The 16,679-nt window shown below is 32.3% G+C and overlaps 1 protein-coding gene and 1 pseudogene across 1 annotated transcript; one reads left to right on the top strand and one right to left on the bottom strand.

The window, feature by feature from the left end:
- Positions 1–1,244: 1,244 nt before the first annotated feature.
- LOC107062737 (mitochondrial carnitine/acylcarnitine carrier-like protein) lies at positions 1,245–1,738 on the bottom strand. The gene is made up of 2 exons (XM_015313711.1): positions 1,639–1,738; positions 1,245–1,543 (listed from the first exon to the last, which is right to left on the bottom strand). The coding sequence occupies exons 1-2, from the start codon at positions 1,736–1,738 to the stop codon at positions 1,245–1,247; spliced, it is 399 nt and encodes a 132-aa protein (XP_015169197.1).
- An 11,321-nt stretch (positions 1,739–13,059) lies between these two features.
- Positions 13,060–16,679, top strand: part of LOC102600725 (T-complex protein 1 subunit beta-like) — a 9,184-nt pseudogene continuing 5,564 nt past the window's right edge.

The following is a 16,679-nucleotide window of genomic DNA, read 5'->3' as shown; positions in this document are numbered from 1 at the left end:
CACTTTTCTAGTAATTAGATAATGATTTGTCTTTCCTTCCGTCTGTCCTCACATATCAAATCGTAACCACTTATTGTCTTCAATAAATATTTACAATTTTTAAAAACATTTACATAAAGATTGGTTGTTCCTTCTAACATATCAAATCATGATAAGCTTATTGTCTTCAATAAATATTTACAATCTTTAAAATATTTACTTAAAGATTTGTCTTTCTTTCCGACATATCAAATTGTGACCAACTTATTATCTTCAATAAATATTTACAAAATTTAAAGCATTTGCATAAAAATTATCTTTTCAATAGGCATATCAATCGTGACGAACTTATTGTCTTCAATAAATATTTACAATCCTTAAAACATTTACGTAATGATTTGTCTTTTCTCCCGACATATCGAATCGTGACGAGCTTATTGTCTTCAAATAAATATTTACAATCCTTAAAACATTTACGCAGTGATTTGTCTTTTCTCCTGACATATCGAATCGTGACGAACAATTGTCTTCAATAAACATTTACAATCCTTAAAACATTTACGTAATAATTTATCTTTTCTCCTGACATATTAAATCGTGACCTCGTTATCTTCAACAACATTTAAAATGGGACGGAGCGGATAGTGTTGTAAACATGGTCAAGTTAATGTGTACGTAAGTGATGGAACATGAACTAAGAAGGAAAGAAAAAAACTGACACAAATTATCCCAAGTTCCAGAAATTCTTGATCAAATAAATGTTATTCCTTCGTTTTAATTTGTTTGTATGATTTTATGAAATTATGGAAAGTAAACTATAGATATTTAGAATGTATCAAATGTCCTTTAATTCGGTGATTTTCACATGCTGAAAAGTTGAGTAAAGGAAAGTAAGACAAATAAATTAATATCGAGATATTTCCTTATTAATTGGAATGAAAATATACATACTTTACACAATCTCAAAGCTACAGTACAGAACCTTGCTAATTTAATTGTCAATAATTCCTAATAAGTATGTAATAAGCCTCATTTGGCTTTTACAGAAATTTCTTCCTTTTTATGCCTGAACAAATAGTGTAAAAATTACATATAAATCATAGTTGCATAGTTCTTCGAAACAAGGATAGTCGTTAGTTCATGAATGGAATGCGAGGAAGAAAGATAAGCATTTGGCAGGGAGCCAGAAACCATCTGTTATCGAGTGGAAAGAAGCTAATAAACCTAACAAATTAACGATCAATGAACATTGTTAACGAGTAATTTTACCCTAAGCTAGATCGAGTGATCATCTCATACGCCAAGAGACAAGCAACATTTGCAGGAACACTACGCGCCATAGCCGATCCAAAGCCCTTGTGAAGGCCTTTTACACCCTCTGATGCAACAATCTTTTTGAAAGCATCAGCAAAGCCAGAGAACTTTGGGTTCTTGTAATCGTCAACTTGGATAACGCTCTTGATTACATCCGTTGGATACACAGAAAGCCAGAATTTACCACCAGCCAACCCTCCAGCTACAATAAGAGAAGCTTTTCCCAACTTAGAAGTGTTTGTGCCAAGTACTGTTTTGTCGCTTCGTACACATCAAACATAGCAGCATTTTTCGGTACTTCACGTGCCAAAGTTGGGAACAAGCCCTTGAATAGACCCCTTACACCTCCTTCGAATTTAAGAACGTGTCTTGCAACGTCCATTGGCACAACAGTTGAGCCAACACTTGCCAATGCACTCTGTGAAATGACAAATGTACTTTTCATTAGAGTTTGAGTAGAATTATATTTAACTATGATATGGTAGCCTAAAGTCAGGGCCGTCTTAACCCCTAGGCCACTAAAGCCATCGCTTGGGGCCCCATATTTTTTGGGGCCCCCATTTTTAAAAAACAATTACTTATATATATTATTTTTAAAAATAAATAAATTATATGTACTATAAGTGCTATGATTTCTACTAAAGAAATTGCATATGACATGAATACAAATATAATTTTCGTAAGAAACAATTTGATGAAAATATGGATAACGAAATCACTAAGTCCCTCGAAGAATCTTTAGAGTTGATTACATTATATATGTAGAGTAGATCAAACTATTTTTTCACTTTAAAATAGATTTGAACCAATTGAAGCATATAAAAATATTTTTGATTTCTTATTTAGTGGTAAAATATTGAGATTACTAGATGATGAAATTTTTTTAAAAATATTGTCTTAACCTTGAACTTTCTTTAACACATACTAGTTATTCTGAATTGATGGTTTAGATTTATTTTTTGAAGTAAAAGTGTTAAAGATAAACAATACAAGTAGAAGATAATGATGTAATGAAAATACTCAATCAAATAAAAGATTTGATTCTTTTCCAAATACACATATTGTGTTAACAGTTCATAACCATTGCCTCAACCAAATTTTTCTCCGTTCGAAATTAAAATTGATTAAATTTTCTTTAAGATCAACAATGTCTCAAGATAGATTGAATGAATTAGCTATATTATCATTTGAAAAGGAATTATTAAAATAAATTGATTATAAAACAATACTTAATAACTTTGCATCTGAAATAGCTAGAAAAGTATATTTTAAATAAAAGTACATATGATGAAAAAAAAATTTAGGGCCCCTCTCTTAAATTTCGCTTTAGGCCCCCAATGTTGTTGAGTCGGCCCTGCCTAAAGTATATGAGCAATATCGATTTGTCGTAGGTCTGAATCCTACATGGAGAGATGTGATTGATTCTAAATGAAGGAGCTCGCTCTGCCTGTTAAAGAGTAGGTAACCCGTTCCATGTCTTTGTTTCTACTATATTCTATCTCATCGTATCACATTTTGTGTCGCATGCGATCCCCAATTCTTGTTCACCCTGAATGATCGTGTTGGGTAAAAGTGTGACCTCGTACGATCATGTCGGGTGAGAAACAACTGCTCTGTAACAATACTTACTTATGGGCATTGATTTGAATTTTTTCCCAAATCAGACTTCAAATCAATGCCAAATACAAGAAATAAAAAATAGCTTACGGTTAATACGAAAAAATGCAAGATTCTTTGAAAAAGAGTGGGTTGACTCGAAAACCTGGGACCTTGGCTTAGTAATGAATGATGGGAGGTTCGTCAGTTACTAAATTTAACTATGATATCGTAACCTATAATATAGGAGCAATACCTATTTAACGGATTAAATCACATTAATAGAGTGAAATGGATGTGGAGAAAGTGTCAAACCTGCATTTTATCAACAAATTCTAGAAAATACTACGTAGCAAGATAACAATTCTCTAAACTTATGTCGAGTGAATTACATCCGGATATATAAAGGTACTTTGGTCCATAACTTTTCATTTAATGAGCACCAAGGACAAAATTTAAAAATCGTCATATTTGAGGGAAAAAATTAAAGACCACCCCAAAATAAAGACAATCCGTACAATAACTTAGGATCATTTGCACTTTAGCCTCTATTTTGTATTTGTTTTAAAATTTTACCCTTTAGGCTAAACAACTTTTTGTACGGGACATAAATTTATATATTCATATCATAATATCCATCAGTTACTTTCCATGCTTTTAAAAACTCATGACTCACTTATAGGGCTGGGCATAATATGGTTAAAATCAAAAAACCCGATCTAATCGAATTTTTTTAATTTCGATTTCGATTTCAAATTTCAATATTTCAATTTTTTGATTCGGTTTTTAAGCTAAAGAAAACCGATTAACCGATATAACTGAAATATATATTTCAATATATATATTCTTTAGTCTTTACACCCTATTAACTAATCACTATTCAATCCATATATATGAACTATATCTTTGTTGGGTGTAAGATAAACAAGCATCATAGTATATGATTTCATAGATAGAATATATTCTTTAATTTTTATTTTTATTCTTCAGGTAAAAAAAGAAACGTTTCTCAATTTACTATGGACAATTAGATAACTATCTTTGATTTATGTACACAATCAATCGAGAAGTCAAATATGAGAGCCAACAACAAGAACTTCATGTATTATGTTATAACTTATAAAATAAAAATCAATATACAAAAAATAGTTCTAAAAAATAATATTTAATTGTTCTCTTCACATGTTCATATGACATCTAAACAGTTTAACGTGGAATACATATGCAAAGCACATCTGGTTAGATGATACGAAAAATACACAACAAATATCATCTATAAGGTAATATTACTGAGATACGACTAATTACATGATTGCACCTCATCAAATTGAAATAAATATATACATTATTGCATTGAACTACTAATATTTTTCATTAACCATCTTTGTAGGTTCGCGTGAATAAGTGATATATATAACGATCAACATTGAACATTCACAAAATAATCTATAATTTTATTTTGTGCAAAACTCATTATTCAAATCTTCGCTTAAATAAGCAATACAATATACTATAACATATATTTTCTGAATTGATGGAAAAATTAGTATTTGTTATAAATAAATAAATATGTATATGTATGGCCATGGCCCATTACTATAGAATGATCACTTCTCCAATGAAGTGTTTTCCTATAAAAAGGGGGAATACCCCTACAATGTAGAGACACCAAAAATAGGAAAAAAAATATTACTTTCTCTCATCTTATTACTCTTATTGTTCTGTCACTTTCTCCCTTTCTTCTATCTTCCCTTTTCCCTCTTTATATTTAGTTTATTATTAATATTTCGTAACACGTTATCAACATAAAACTTTAATTTTCTTCAAATATTTTAGGTATAATAAACACATGTCTTATATATATATATATATATATATATATATTTACATGTTAGTTCTTCCTTAATTATTTATTTATTTTGGTTAAATTAACTTGATGATCTTTATTTGTTATATCTAACTCTATTATTATTTACTGGGTTATATTAATTTTAGTATGAATACAACTTTCTCTCAACTACTCTTATAAAATAATAATGTCACCATAATTTATTTCTTGAACTTCCTAAGATACTACATAAAGTTTTATTTATGTATGTTATTATTATAGCTAAAAAAAATTATGTACCTAGCAATAGAAAAATTATTTATGTATTTTTATATTGCTGATTTTATTTATGCGTTTCTATATTGCTGACTTATGTACCTTAAATTCATATGCTTCTTTCCGTATTCTTTTTATCAACAATTCCTTTTATTTTTACATGACAATATTCAAGAATTTATGTTAAATAGTATATGTAAAATTAGTTAAACAGTGCCACCAACGAATTACTAAAATCATTAGTGTTTACAAATTTTGTCTCATAAGTATGTACTAGTAATTGATTAACAATATTTTATGCAACTTTCAAAGAGGTCTTTTAATGATATTTTACACACATCTATGTGCTGAAAATAATTGTGACCAACTTGTTTTTATATGAGCATACCTTATATAAGAATTTATTCATATGTATTTGCTTCAGAAATTTGGTCTTAGTCAAACTTATTATTTTTAACTCATCTCTCTTTTTAGTTTTTATCATGTCAAATCTATCATAGCTTGAGTTTGTGGCCCTTGACATTACCAGAAAGAATTATTTGTCATGGGTCCTTGATGCTGAAATTCACCTTAAAGCTAAAGGTCTTGGTGATACTATTGAACATGAAAATAAAGCATCAAGTCAGGATAAAGCGAAGGCCATGATTTTTCTCCGAAATCATCTCCATGAGGGATTAAAAATTGAATATTTAACTGTGAAAGACCCTCTTGAATTATGGATTAATCTGAAGGACCGATATGACTGCACCTAAAACTTACGGTGTTATCAAAAGCTCGATATGAGTGGATACACCTTCGATTTCAAGATTTTAAAACTGTAACTGAGTATAATTCTGCTATTCATAAAGTAAGTTCCATATTAAAATTATGTGGAGATACTATCACTGATGATGACTTATTTGAGAAAATATTTTCCACTTTTCACGCTTCAAATGTGTTGTTACAACAACAATATCGTGAAAAGGGGTTTAAGAAATATTCTGAATTAATTACATGCCTACTTGTGGCTGAGCAGAATAATACTTTATTGATGAAAATCATGAAACCTGTCCTACTGGTTCTGTTCCATTCCCTGAAGTGAATGTTGTAGCAGCACATAATCAGTTTGAACCAAGACAAAATAATTATCGTGATCGTGGTCGTGGCCATGATCACGATCGTGGACGTGGACGAGGACGTGGTAGAGGACGAAATAATTATCATCATTATGGTGGAAATAAACATGAGAATAACAAAGTTTCTCAAAATAATCCTTCTCGAGGTAGAATCAATATTTGTCACAAATGTGGCATGAAATGTCATTGGGCACGTGAATGTCGTACGCCTGATCATTTTGTGAAACTCTATCAAGCCTCTCTCAAAAGAAAAGATAATAATGTGGAGGCGCACTTGACCTTTCGGAATGATGATAATGAAGCAGCTCCCTCAAATAAATATGATGTTATTGAGGTAAATCTTGCTTATAAAGATGATGATTTTGAAGGCCTCCCAAATATTACTCATTTGGAAGCTGAAGACTTTTATGAGAATATTGATTGAAGAACTGATCATCTAACTGGGGATAAAATTATGAAAAGGAATAATTGTTATTTTCTATTATGTTTACTACTATGTTCTTCTTAAATGCTTTTTCTCAAGGCATTAAGTCTTACTAATTCCTACATTTTTAGTATAATTTCTTAAAGTTTCTTATGCTGTTAGTTTTTCACGTTCTTATAATATCTTTTATTTTTATGAAGAATATGAAAATTCCCCAATCTTCAGTTGGATCCAAAATCAATCATGATGATATATTTCTTATAGATAGTGCCACAACACACACTATTTTAAAAGATAAGAAATATTTTTCTTATTTGATTATGAAAGAAGCTACTGTTAATACAATATATGGTAGTACAAAATTGATTGAAGGTTCCGGAAAAGAAAATTTAGTACTTATTGGAGGAACAAATTTGATAATCAATGAAGCATTATATTGTAGTAAGTCTCAAAGAAACTTATTAAGTTTCAAAGACATTCGTCAAAATAACTATCATATTGAGACTACAAGTGATGAAAAGAATGAATATCTTTATATTACTACAATAATGTCAAGTAAGAAGTTTGTACTTGAAAAGTTATCCGCTCTTTCATCTGGATTATACTACACAAGTATGAGCATAATTGAAACACATGCCATAGTAAACCAAATGTTTACTAAATCAAATGATTTTATTATTTGGCATGACCAGTTGGGCCATCCCGATTCTAATATGATGCACAAAATAATTGAGAGTTCACATGGAAACTCTCTGAAGAACCATAAAATTCTTCAATTCAAGGAATTCTCTTGTGTTGCATGTTCTCAAGTTAAATTGATTACTAGACCATCAATAATCAAAGTGGGAATTGAATCTCCTGCATTTCTGGAACGTATACAAGGTGATATATGTGGGCCCATTCACCCATCATGTGGACCATTTAAATATTATATGATTTTAATAGATACATCTACAAGATGGTCAGATGTGTGCTTATTGTCAACTCGCAATGTGGCGTTTGCAAGATTACTTGCTCAGATAATAAAGTTAAGAACACAATTTTCAGATTATACAATTAAGAAAAAATTCGTCTTGATAATGTTGGTGATTTTACATCCCAGGCTTTTAATGATTATTGTATATCAACTGGGATAACAGTTGAACATCCAGTTGCGCATGTTCATACTCAAGATGGTCTAGCAGAATCATTGATTAAACGTCTCCAATTAATTGCTAGACCAATGCTTATGAGAACAAAACTTCCCATTTCATTATGGGGTCATGCTATTTTACATGCAGCAAGTCTTGTGCAGATCAGACCGACAAACTATCATAAAGTCTCTCCATTACAATTGACTTTTGGTCAGGAGCCGAACATTTCCCATCTAAGAATATTTGGATATGCAATGTATGTTTCAATTGCTCCACCACAACGTACAAAGATGGGTCCCCAAAGAAGGTTAGGGATATATGTTGGGTGTGAATCTCATTCTATTATAAAATATTTGAAACCTATGACTGGAGATTTATTTACGACAAGATTTGTTGATTGTCATTTCGATGAATCAGTATACCCAGCATTAGGGGGAGAAAATAAGCAGCTGAAAAAGGAAATAGATTGAAATGCATTATCACTATCTCATTTAGATCCTCGTACAAATAAATGTGAACAAAAGGTTCAAAAGATAATCCATTTGCAAAATATTGCAAATGAACTGCCAGATGCATTCACCAACCTATCAAGAGTTACTAAATCTCATATTCCAGCTGCTAATGCTCCAATTCAAGTTGATGTCCCGATAGGACAATTAATTAATACAAATGAGTCTAAACCACGCTTAAAACGTGATAGACCAATCAGTTTCAAAGATAAAAATCCTCGAAAAAGAAAAAGAGCTAACGATTAGGATGTTCATAATATGAAAGAACCTGCTCAAGAAGAGCAAGAAGACAAAATAATTGATGAAACCTTGGAAAAGGTTCAGGCGCCTGAAAAAAATGAAGAAATCTCAAGAAACTATGTCTCATCAAGAAAAATATGGAACCGAAATGATATAATTGTCGACAATATTTTTGCTTATAATGTTGCTATAGAAATAATGCAACAAAATGAGGATCTTGAACCAAAATTTGTTGAGGAATGTAGACAGGGAAATGATTGGCCAAAATGGAAAGATGCAATTCAAGTTGAATTAGCTTCGCTTGAAAAACGCGAAGTTTTCAGACCGATAGTCTGAACACTTGAAAGTATAAATCTAGTGGGGTACAAATGGTTCTTTGTGCGAAATCGAAATGAGAAAAATGAAGTCATAAGAAATAAAGCACGACTTGTGGCACAAGAATTTTCGCAAAGACCTGGTATTGATTATATGAAGACATATTCTCATGTGGCGGACGCAATCACATTCAGGTATCTTATAAATCTGATAGTTCAGGAAAAACTTAACATACATCTGATGGATGTCGTTACAACCTATTTATATGGCTCACTAGACAACAACATTTTTATGAAAATTCCTGATGGATTAAAAATGCCTGAAATATAAAAGATTTCCGAGAAAGTTGTTCAATAAAACTTCAAAAATCTTTATACGGATAGAAACAATCAGGACGCATGTGGTATAATCGTCTTAGCAAATATCTATTAAAGGAAGGGTATAGAAATGACCCAATTTATCCTTGTGTATTTATTAAAAGGTTTGGATCTGAATTTGTCATTATAGCTGTATATGTTGATGACTTGAATATCATTGGAACTCGCGAAGAGCTTTCAAAGGTAGTAGAATGTTTGAAAAAGGAATTTGAAATAAAAGACCTTGGAAAGACAAAATTTTGTCTTGGTCTACAAATTGAACATTTTAAAAATGGAGTATTTATTCATCAATCAACATATACTAAGAACATTTTAAAGAGATTTTACATGGATAAAGCACAACCATTAAGTACCCCAATGATTGTGAGATCACTTGATATTAATAAAGATCCATTTCGACCTCATGAAAATGACGAAGAACTTGTTGGTTCTAAAATACCATATCTTAGTGCAATTGGTGCACTGATGTACCTTGCTAGTAATTCTCGATCAGATATATCTTTATCTGTAAATTTAGTGGCAAGATTTAGTTCTTCCCCAACACGAAGACACTGGAATGGTATTAAACATATATTTAGATATCTTCAAGGGACCATTGATTTAGGACTATTTTATTCAAAGGAATCCGATTCACAATTAATTGGCTATGCAGATGCAGGATATTTGTCTGACCCACATAAAGGTCGATCTCATACAAGTTATTTATTTACATGTGGAGGTACAACTATATATGGTGTTCAATAAAACAAACCATGATTGCTACTTCTTCAAATCATGCAGAGATAATAGCCATCCATGAAGCAAGTCGAGAATGTGTGTGGTTAAGATCACTAACCCAACATATCCAGGAAACATGTGGTCTTTCTTTAAAAAGAGGTGTTCCAACAACATTATATGAAGACAATTCTGCATGTATAGCTTAACTAAGAGAAGGATACATCAAAAGAGATAGAACAAAACATATTTCACCAAAATTCTTCTTTACTCACGATCTTCAAAAGAAGGGAGAAATGTATGTGCAACAAGTTCGTTCAAGTGATAATTTAGCAGATATGTTTACTAAGGCATTGCCAACTTCAACCTTTGAGAAACTGAGATACAAGATTGGAATGCGTCATCTTCGAGATATTAAGTGATATTTTCATCAGGGAGAGTACATATACGTTGCACTCTTTTTCCCTTAATCAGGTTTTGTCCCACTGGGTTTTCCTGATAAGGTTTTTAATGAGGTAGTAAATAATGTGTATTACAAACAGTTTTATGTACCTCTCTTTAATTTATACATGAATATTCAAGGGAGAGTGTTATAAATATATACGTATATGTATGTCCATGGCCCATGGCCCATTACTGTAGAATGATCACTTCTCCAAGGAAGTGTTTTCCTATAAAAAGGGGCAATACCCCTACAATGTACACCAAAAATAGGAAAAAATATTACTTTCTCTTATCTTATTAGACCATCTCCAACCCCACTCTATTTTACTCTTCATTCTCTATATTTGGAGAGTAAAATAGAGAAAGGGCTCTCCAACCACCCTCTAAATGACTCTCTATTCTTCATTTATAAAGAGGTGAATAGTAGTTCTCCAAATTTGGAGAACTACTATTCACCTCTCTATTTCACTTTTTCATTATTTTATTATTATTTCTATTATTTTGTAGTTAACATATTATTTTTCATATAAGACCATTAATTATATCTCTAATATTAGTAATTCATTTTAAATGTAATACAACATTTTAAAAAATATATTATTTAATATATACTACTTTCATCCCGAATTAATAATGTTTCAATTTTTTTAATTTTCGTCACTTGAATATAGTTTGATATCATTATTTTCACTATGAAGAATGCACAAAATTAAAATGATAAGATGAAAATTTTAATTTAAAAATACAATACATGACATAATAATTTAAATACAAAGTTAACAATACATAACATAATAATTTTATCACAACGATAATTTAGTAGTCCGGTAGGTCATTTTTCAGATTTAACAATATTCAGAAAAAATTAGTGTATGATCCACATAATTAGTGTATTTGTGATTGCGGTTGTGCTTGTTGATTTCTTTTTTCAATTATTCGTAGTTGTTCTTGTTGAATGAAAATCTCCGATTTGAACAATCTTTAGCTAGACATAAAATGATTAAGGATAAAAATGCTCATTTTGAATTCCGTAACGCATTAATAGAACATTTATGAGAGCAATGTAATAATCTTGAAAGTAGAGTATTTATGTAATTATATTTCACTAATAATTTCACTAATAATTTCACTTTTATTTGAATTGTCCATTAATTTGTATATTATATAATATTAACTTGCAATTTATGTTATTTATAAATTTAGGAAAAATATAATTTTATATTAAGTAAAGAATTTGAAAAAAATAAATTTTTATATTACATGAATATTATATAAAGTGATTATTTGGGGAAAAAAAAGGAAGTAAAGGATGTGTATCATGAAATAAGAAAATAAGAATGAAATATAAATAATAATATAATATTGAGGAAAGAAAAGATTCTTTTTTAGAGAGTAAAATAAAAAATGGCGTTGGAGTTGGTTGTTTGAAAAAATAGAAAACTCTATATTTGAAGAGTAAAATAGAGATTACTGTTGGAGATGCCTTACTCTTATTATTCCGTCACTTTCTCCCCTTCTTCTATCTTCGCTTTTCCCTCTTTATATTTAGTTTATTATTAATATTTCTCAACAGTATTCAAATATTGCCCACAAGTCAAAACCCAATTTTCCCAAATTTTAGAAGACAGAAATCCTAAACTAAAATCCCCACGCAGCTCATCTCTCAAGTCTCAACTCTCATCTCTTAACTCTCGTCAGTCACTCTCAGGCCAGCCGGTGCCGCTGCTCAGTTCACTGGCCAGTGGCCACTGCCCACTGCTCACGCTAGCGAGTCGCGCCTCGAAGGTACTAGTTTGTTTTCCCTGTGAATATACTGTATTACTAGTTTGTTTTAACCATTTGGTTCGTAAATTTTGTTGACTAGATTAATTTGAATTTGAATTCATCAGCAGTAGGCGGCAGGGATACAATATTCTCCACCTAAAAGTTATTTGATATTTTGTAATGAAAATCTTAATTCCACTACTATTTCGCAACTATTATTGTTCATGTTCCATATACTCAGATTCATAATCTTTATTTTGATGGTAAATTAATAATGGAATCTAATAAACTTGTGGAAAACAACACGAGTAGCACTCTAGGAGCTCACATTAGAATTTTTTTTATTCATTAAATGCAACTATGTGATTATTTGTGTGATCTGTGAACTGTAAATTGTAATGGACTGTGTCTTTCTGTAATTAAGTTTTTTATAGGCAGCTTTGTCGACATTTGTGTTAAATGAGTATTCATGAAGTAGCGTTGAGTCATGAGTGTCTATCATCCTTAGAATCAGTTTGATTTGAATATTTTAGTCAATGACATGGTAAGTTGCAAGTTGAATGCTTGTTGAAATTTGAAGGCAAAAGCCAAACTGTATGGCATAGATTGCTGGAGTTTGGAGATTATATCTTTGAGTGTTGATTGTTGTAGAAGTTAGTGTTGATTGTTGTACAGTTAGTGATTTCTGTTACTCTCTGTTGTTCCTTGTACCTTGATTATTGTATTGTAGTTTTTGTCTGTTACTATCTATTGTTTTTTGAGAACTTCTTAAGGTGGGATAAGGTTTGGGTACACTCTACTCCACTTGTGGGAGTGGGATTTCAATGGGTATGTTGTTGTTGTTGTTAAGATTTGGGTTGCATGGTCTAATGCTTCTACATCATGTTGTAGATCGGTAGTTGTTTAGGGTTCACACTTGAGTTGAAAAAGGGCAGTAGATTTTGTCTTTTTAAGGGTTTGAATAATTAAAGTTATTGTTGAGCTGATTCTGCAGTGTTCTGGTATTACAACTGTTTTGTTGTTTTGAATAGTTGTTGAGTTTCAGCTTGGTATCTCCAATTTCTTTCTAATGGCGGTAAGTTTTTTTTTTTTAAAAATAATGTTAAGATTGTGGATTCCATATCTAATGTTTTTTTTAAGTTCTCAGATTGACAAACTCTTCAAAGATGAAGCCACTGAGGAAAAGGGTGAGCGAGCTAGGATGGTAAGTCTCATTTTGTTACCCAAATATCGAGCATCATGTGAGAAAGACTCACTGGTTGCATTGCCATTGATATAGCTGCTTACGATTATTATTCTTCAATTTTCTGAAACCATTTGAGTGTTTCAAAATTTAGGCATCCTTTATTGGAGCAATGGCAATTGCTGACTTGGTAAAGACAACCTTAGGACCTAAGGGAATGGTAAGAACTAAGTTTTTGATTATGTATTTGCCGGTATTAAGAAATGAGAAGAGTTAGGATTGTGGTTTTGATAGATACTTCATTTTGTTTCAAAATTTGTAGGATAAAATTCTGCAATCAACAGGCAGAGGATAAAATTCTGCAATCAACATCCTTGTTGGTATCCTTGATGACTTTGTGTTCCTTGTATTTTTTCCCTGAAGTAAGTGAGCATTTTTCTTATGGGTGTTAGATAGTTCTGCTCTCTTTTGAAATAATAGTGTAACTAGTTGGTTGTTGAACTCTATGGCCACTATTGTTCAAGGTAAAGTTGGATCGTATCCAAAAACGAATCTGCTGAACATAGTGTTTAATAGGTTCATCTAGACAAATGGCTAACAGGTAATAGGGGTTCAGTGGAAGATTACACAACTTACTTTCTTTTTCGTTTTTATCATTTAAAAGAAAGGCTAGATATATACTACTTAATTAAGACCTTTTACAGATAGTTGAATGAGATTGTCACTGAAACTTCATCATAGGAAAGATCCCGGAGAACAAAATGATGTGATTTTATGCAATGTTATACCTTGACCTTTTATAAGATATCTCCAAGGTACAGGATGATGAAGTTGGTGATGGGACAACTTCAGTAGTCGTTTTGGCTGGAGAACTTTTGAGGGAGGCAGAGAAGCTGGTAAACGCAAAAATTCATCCAATGACAATTATAGCAGGTCTGTTCTGATGATCTGATGTCTTAACATGTATTCTACAGGCATACACATGTGTATGTATATCATTGACACTTCCTTCAAGCTTCATATATTCAGAATAGTAGAGTACAAACTGCTCATAGACTGCTTCATTGAGTTTTCTTGTGTACCATTACTGCAGTACTTGCTTGCTGTTTTGTATTTAAGTGGGCATCTTTTCTTTTATCTATTGAAGCATCTAGTGTTCTTGCTTTACGATGCTTGACGGTTGTTAATCTAGAAAAACTCGACTATTTATCCTTGGATGATATTGAATGCTATGACAGGCTTAAAGTTTGCACCAGAACATAAGTACCTAGATTCCTAGGTATCTGTACATTAGTAACATGTTATGGTCCCCGGTTATGGATCTAGTTATGGGATGTTATAAGATAAAATCTGAAGTTTTCTTTTTTCTACCTATGGTGCGGGTTCGTTAAGAGAGAACCTACGATCTCTTGAGTTTGAAGTACTCAAAAACTTGACTAATTTTCTGCTTATCTTTCCATTGAATTCAAATAACTTAAATACAACATCGGTGATTAACCACCCACCTAATAACAAGGAAATAACTTTCTACTACTACTGAAATGAGAAGGTGGAGGAATAACCTCCTTACTGCTAATAACTACTACGCAGAAAACAACTGCTGGAAAACACTGATACATAGGACCTATTACAGAGGAAACAGAAAAACATAATTAATAGCTACTGATTTAATTTCCATGCATAAAACTGTTGGTAGACTAAAAGGGTACTAACATTACTCCCCTCCTTCAAATCGCGCTTGTCCTCAAGCGCTAAGTGTGGAAAGTAATTCTTCTTCATCGTTAATGAAATCAATCCAGAATAACTTCTTGCACTGATGACCTCGAGTGAATGGTTCAACATAGTTGAAACAAAGTCCCTTAAGTCGTCTTTCCTCCATTTTAGATCTGGTCAGTTTCTTCACAAATCTGACATGTTGAGGTGAGAAATCTGTTGTCTTTAATTTGCAAGCATCTAACAATTCCGAACAAATGGGTTGTTCCTTGCGTTCATAAAGTCGGGATAAACTCATCGCCGTAGCCAAATCTGGAGGATTATGCAACTCAACCTCAATTGCTATATAATCAGTAAGACCACTGATATAAAGTTCAATTTTTTGTGACTGCGTAAGTGTACCAACCCGCGAAATTAACTGCTCAAATGTTTCTTGGTAATCTGCCACAGACCCGATGTGGCGTAGCTTAGCCAATTCTCCCAATTTCTGACTTCTGATTGGTGGCCCAAAACGAAGGTTACAATGACGTTTGAAGTCATCCCAAGACAGTTGAGGCAGATCTGTCTCTAATTGAAGAAACCATAGTTGTGCATTACCCTCCAAATGAAAAGAAGCAAGTCCAACCTTTTCTTCTTCTAGAGTTTGTTGGTGTCGAAAGAAGTGTTCACACCTGTTCAACCATCCCAAAGGGTCCTCTTGGCCATTAAATCGTGGGAAATCCAGTTTTGTATGTCGAGGAATAATGAAACTTCCACATGTTTCTGATCCTGACCCTCTTGCCACTCTGCTTTTACCCTTCCAGCCGCGATTCTGACTGATATGTTCAGTTGAATCAGAATCGACATTAGAATTTACTAAATCCTGTGTGAGTGTATCCAAGCGAGCGTTTGTTGCTTTGTGTCTGGCTAAATTGGCTGCACGTTCTTCTTGGAACAAATTCACTAATTGTGCTAGTTGATGTTGAATTTGGGGTCCCATAACCTCCGTTTCTGATACCAAGTTGTTATGGTCCCCGGTTATGGATCTAGTTATGGGACGCTGCAAGATAAAATCTGAAGTTTTCTTTTTTCTACGGTTCTACCTATGGTGCTGGTTCGTTAAGAGAGAACCTGCGATCTCTTGAGTTTGAAGTACTAAAAAACTTGACTAATTTTCTGCTTATCTTTCCATTGAATTCAAATAACTTAAATACAACATTGGTGATTAACCACCCACCTAATAACAAGGAAATAACTTCCCACTACTACTGAAATGAGAAAGTGGAAAAATAACCTCCTTACTGCTAATAACTACTACTACAGAGAAAACAACTGCTACAGGAAAACACTGTTACAGAACCTATTACAGAGAAAACAGAAAAACATAATTAATAGCTACTGATTTAATTTCCATGCATAAAATTGTTGGTAGACTAAAAGGGTACTAACATTACTCCCCTTCTTCAAATCGCGCTTGTCCTCAAGCGCCAAGTGTGGAAAGTAATTCTTCTTCATCGTTAATGAAATCAATCCAGAATAACTTCTTGCACTGATGACCTCGAGTGAATGGTTCATCACAGTTGAAACAAAGTCCCTTAAGTCGTCTTTCCTCCATTTCAGATCTGGTCAGTTTCTTCACAAATCTAACATGTTGGTGAGGTGAGAAATCTGCTGTCTTTGATTTGCAAGCATCTAACAATTGCGAACAAATGGGTTGTTCCTTGCGTTCATAAAGTCGGGAAAAACTCATCGCCGGAGCCAAACCTGGGGGATTAT

Source organism: Solanum tuberosum, unplaced genomic scaffold (assembly GCF_000226075.1).
Source record: "Solanum tuberosum cultivar DM 1-3 516 R44 unplaced genomic scaffold, SolTub_3.0 scf00249, whole genome shotgun sequence".
Lineage (NCBI taxonomy): Eukaryota > Viridiplantae > Streptophyta > Magnoliopsida > Solanales > Solanaceae > Solanum > Solanum tuberosum.
The sequence above is the reverse complement of the archived record's forward strand: the minus strand, read 5'-3'. Positions and strand labels throughout refer to the sequence as shown.

Coding starts and splice junctions, on each gene's coding strand:
- LOC107062737 (XM_015313711.1), bottom strand. CDS start 1,738: ATGAAAAGTACATTTGTCATTTCACAGAGTGCATTGGCAAGTGTTGGC. Junction 1,544..1,638: donor CGTTCTTAAATTCGAAGGAG/GTGTAAGGGGTC, acceptor GCGACAAAACAG/TACTTGGCACAAACACTTCT.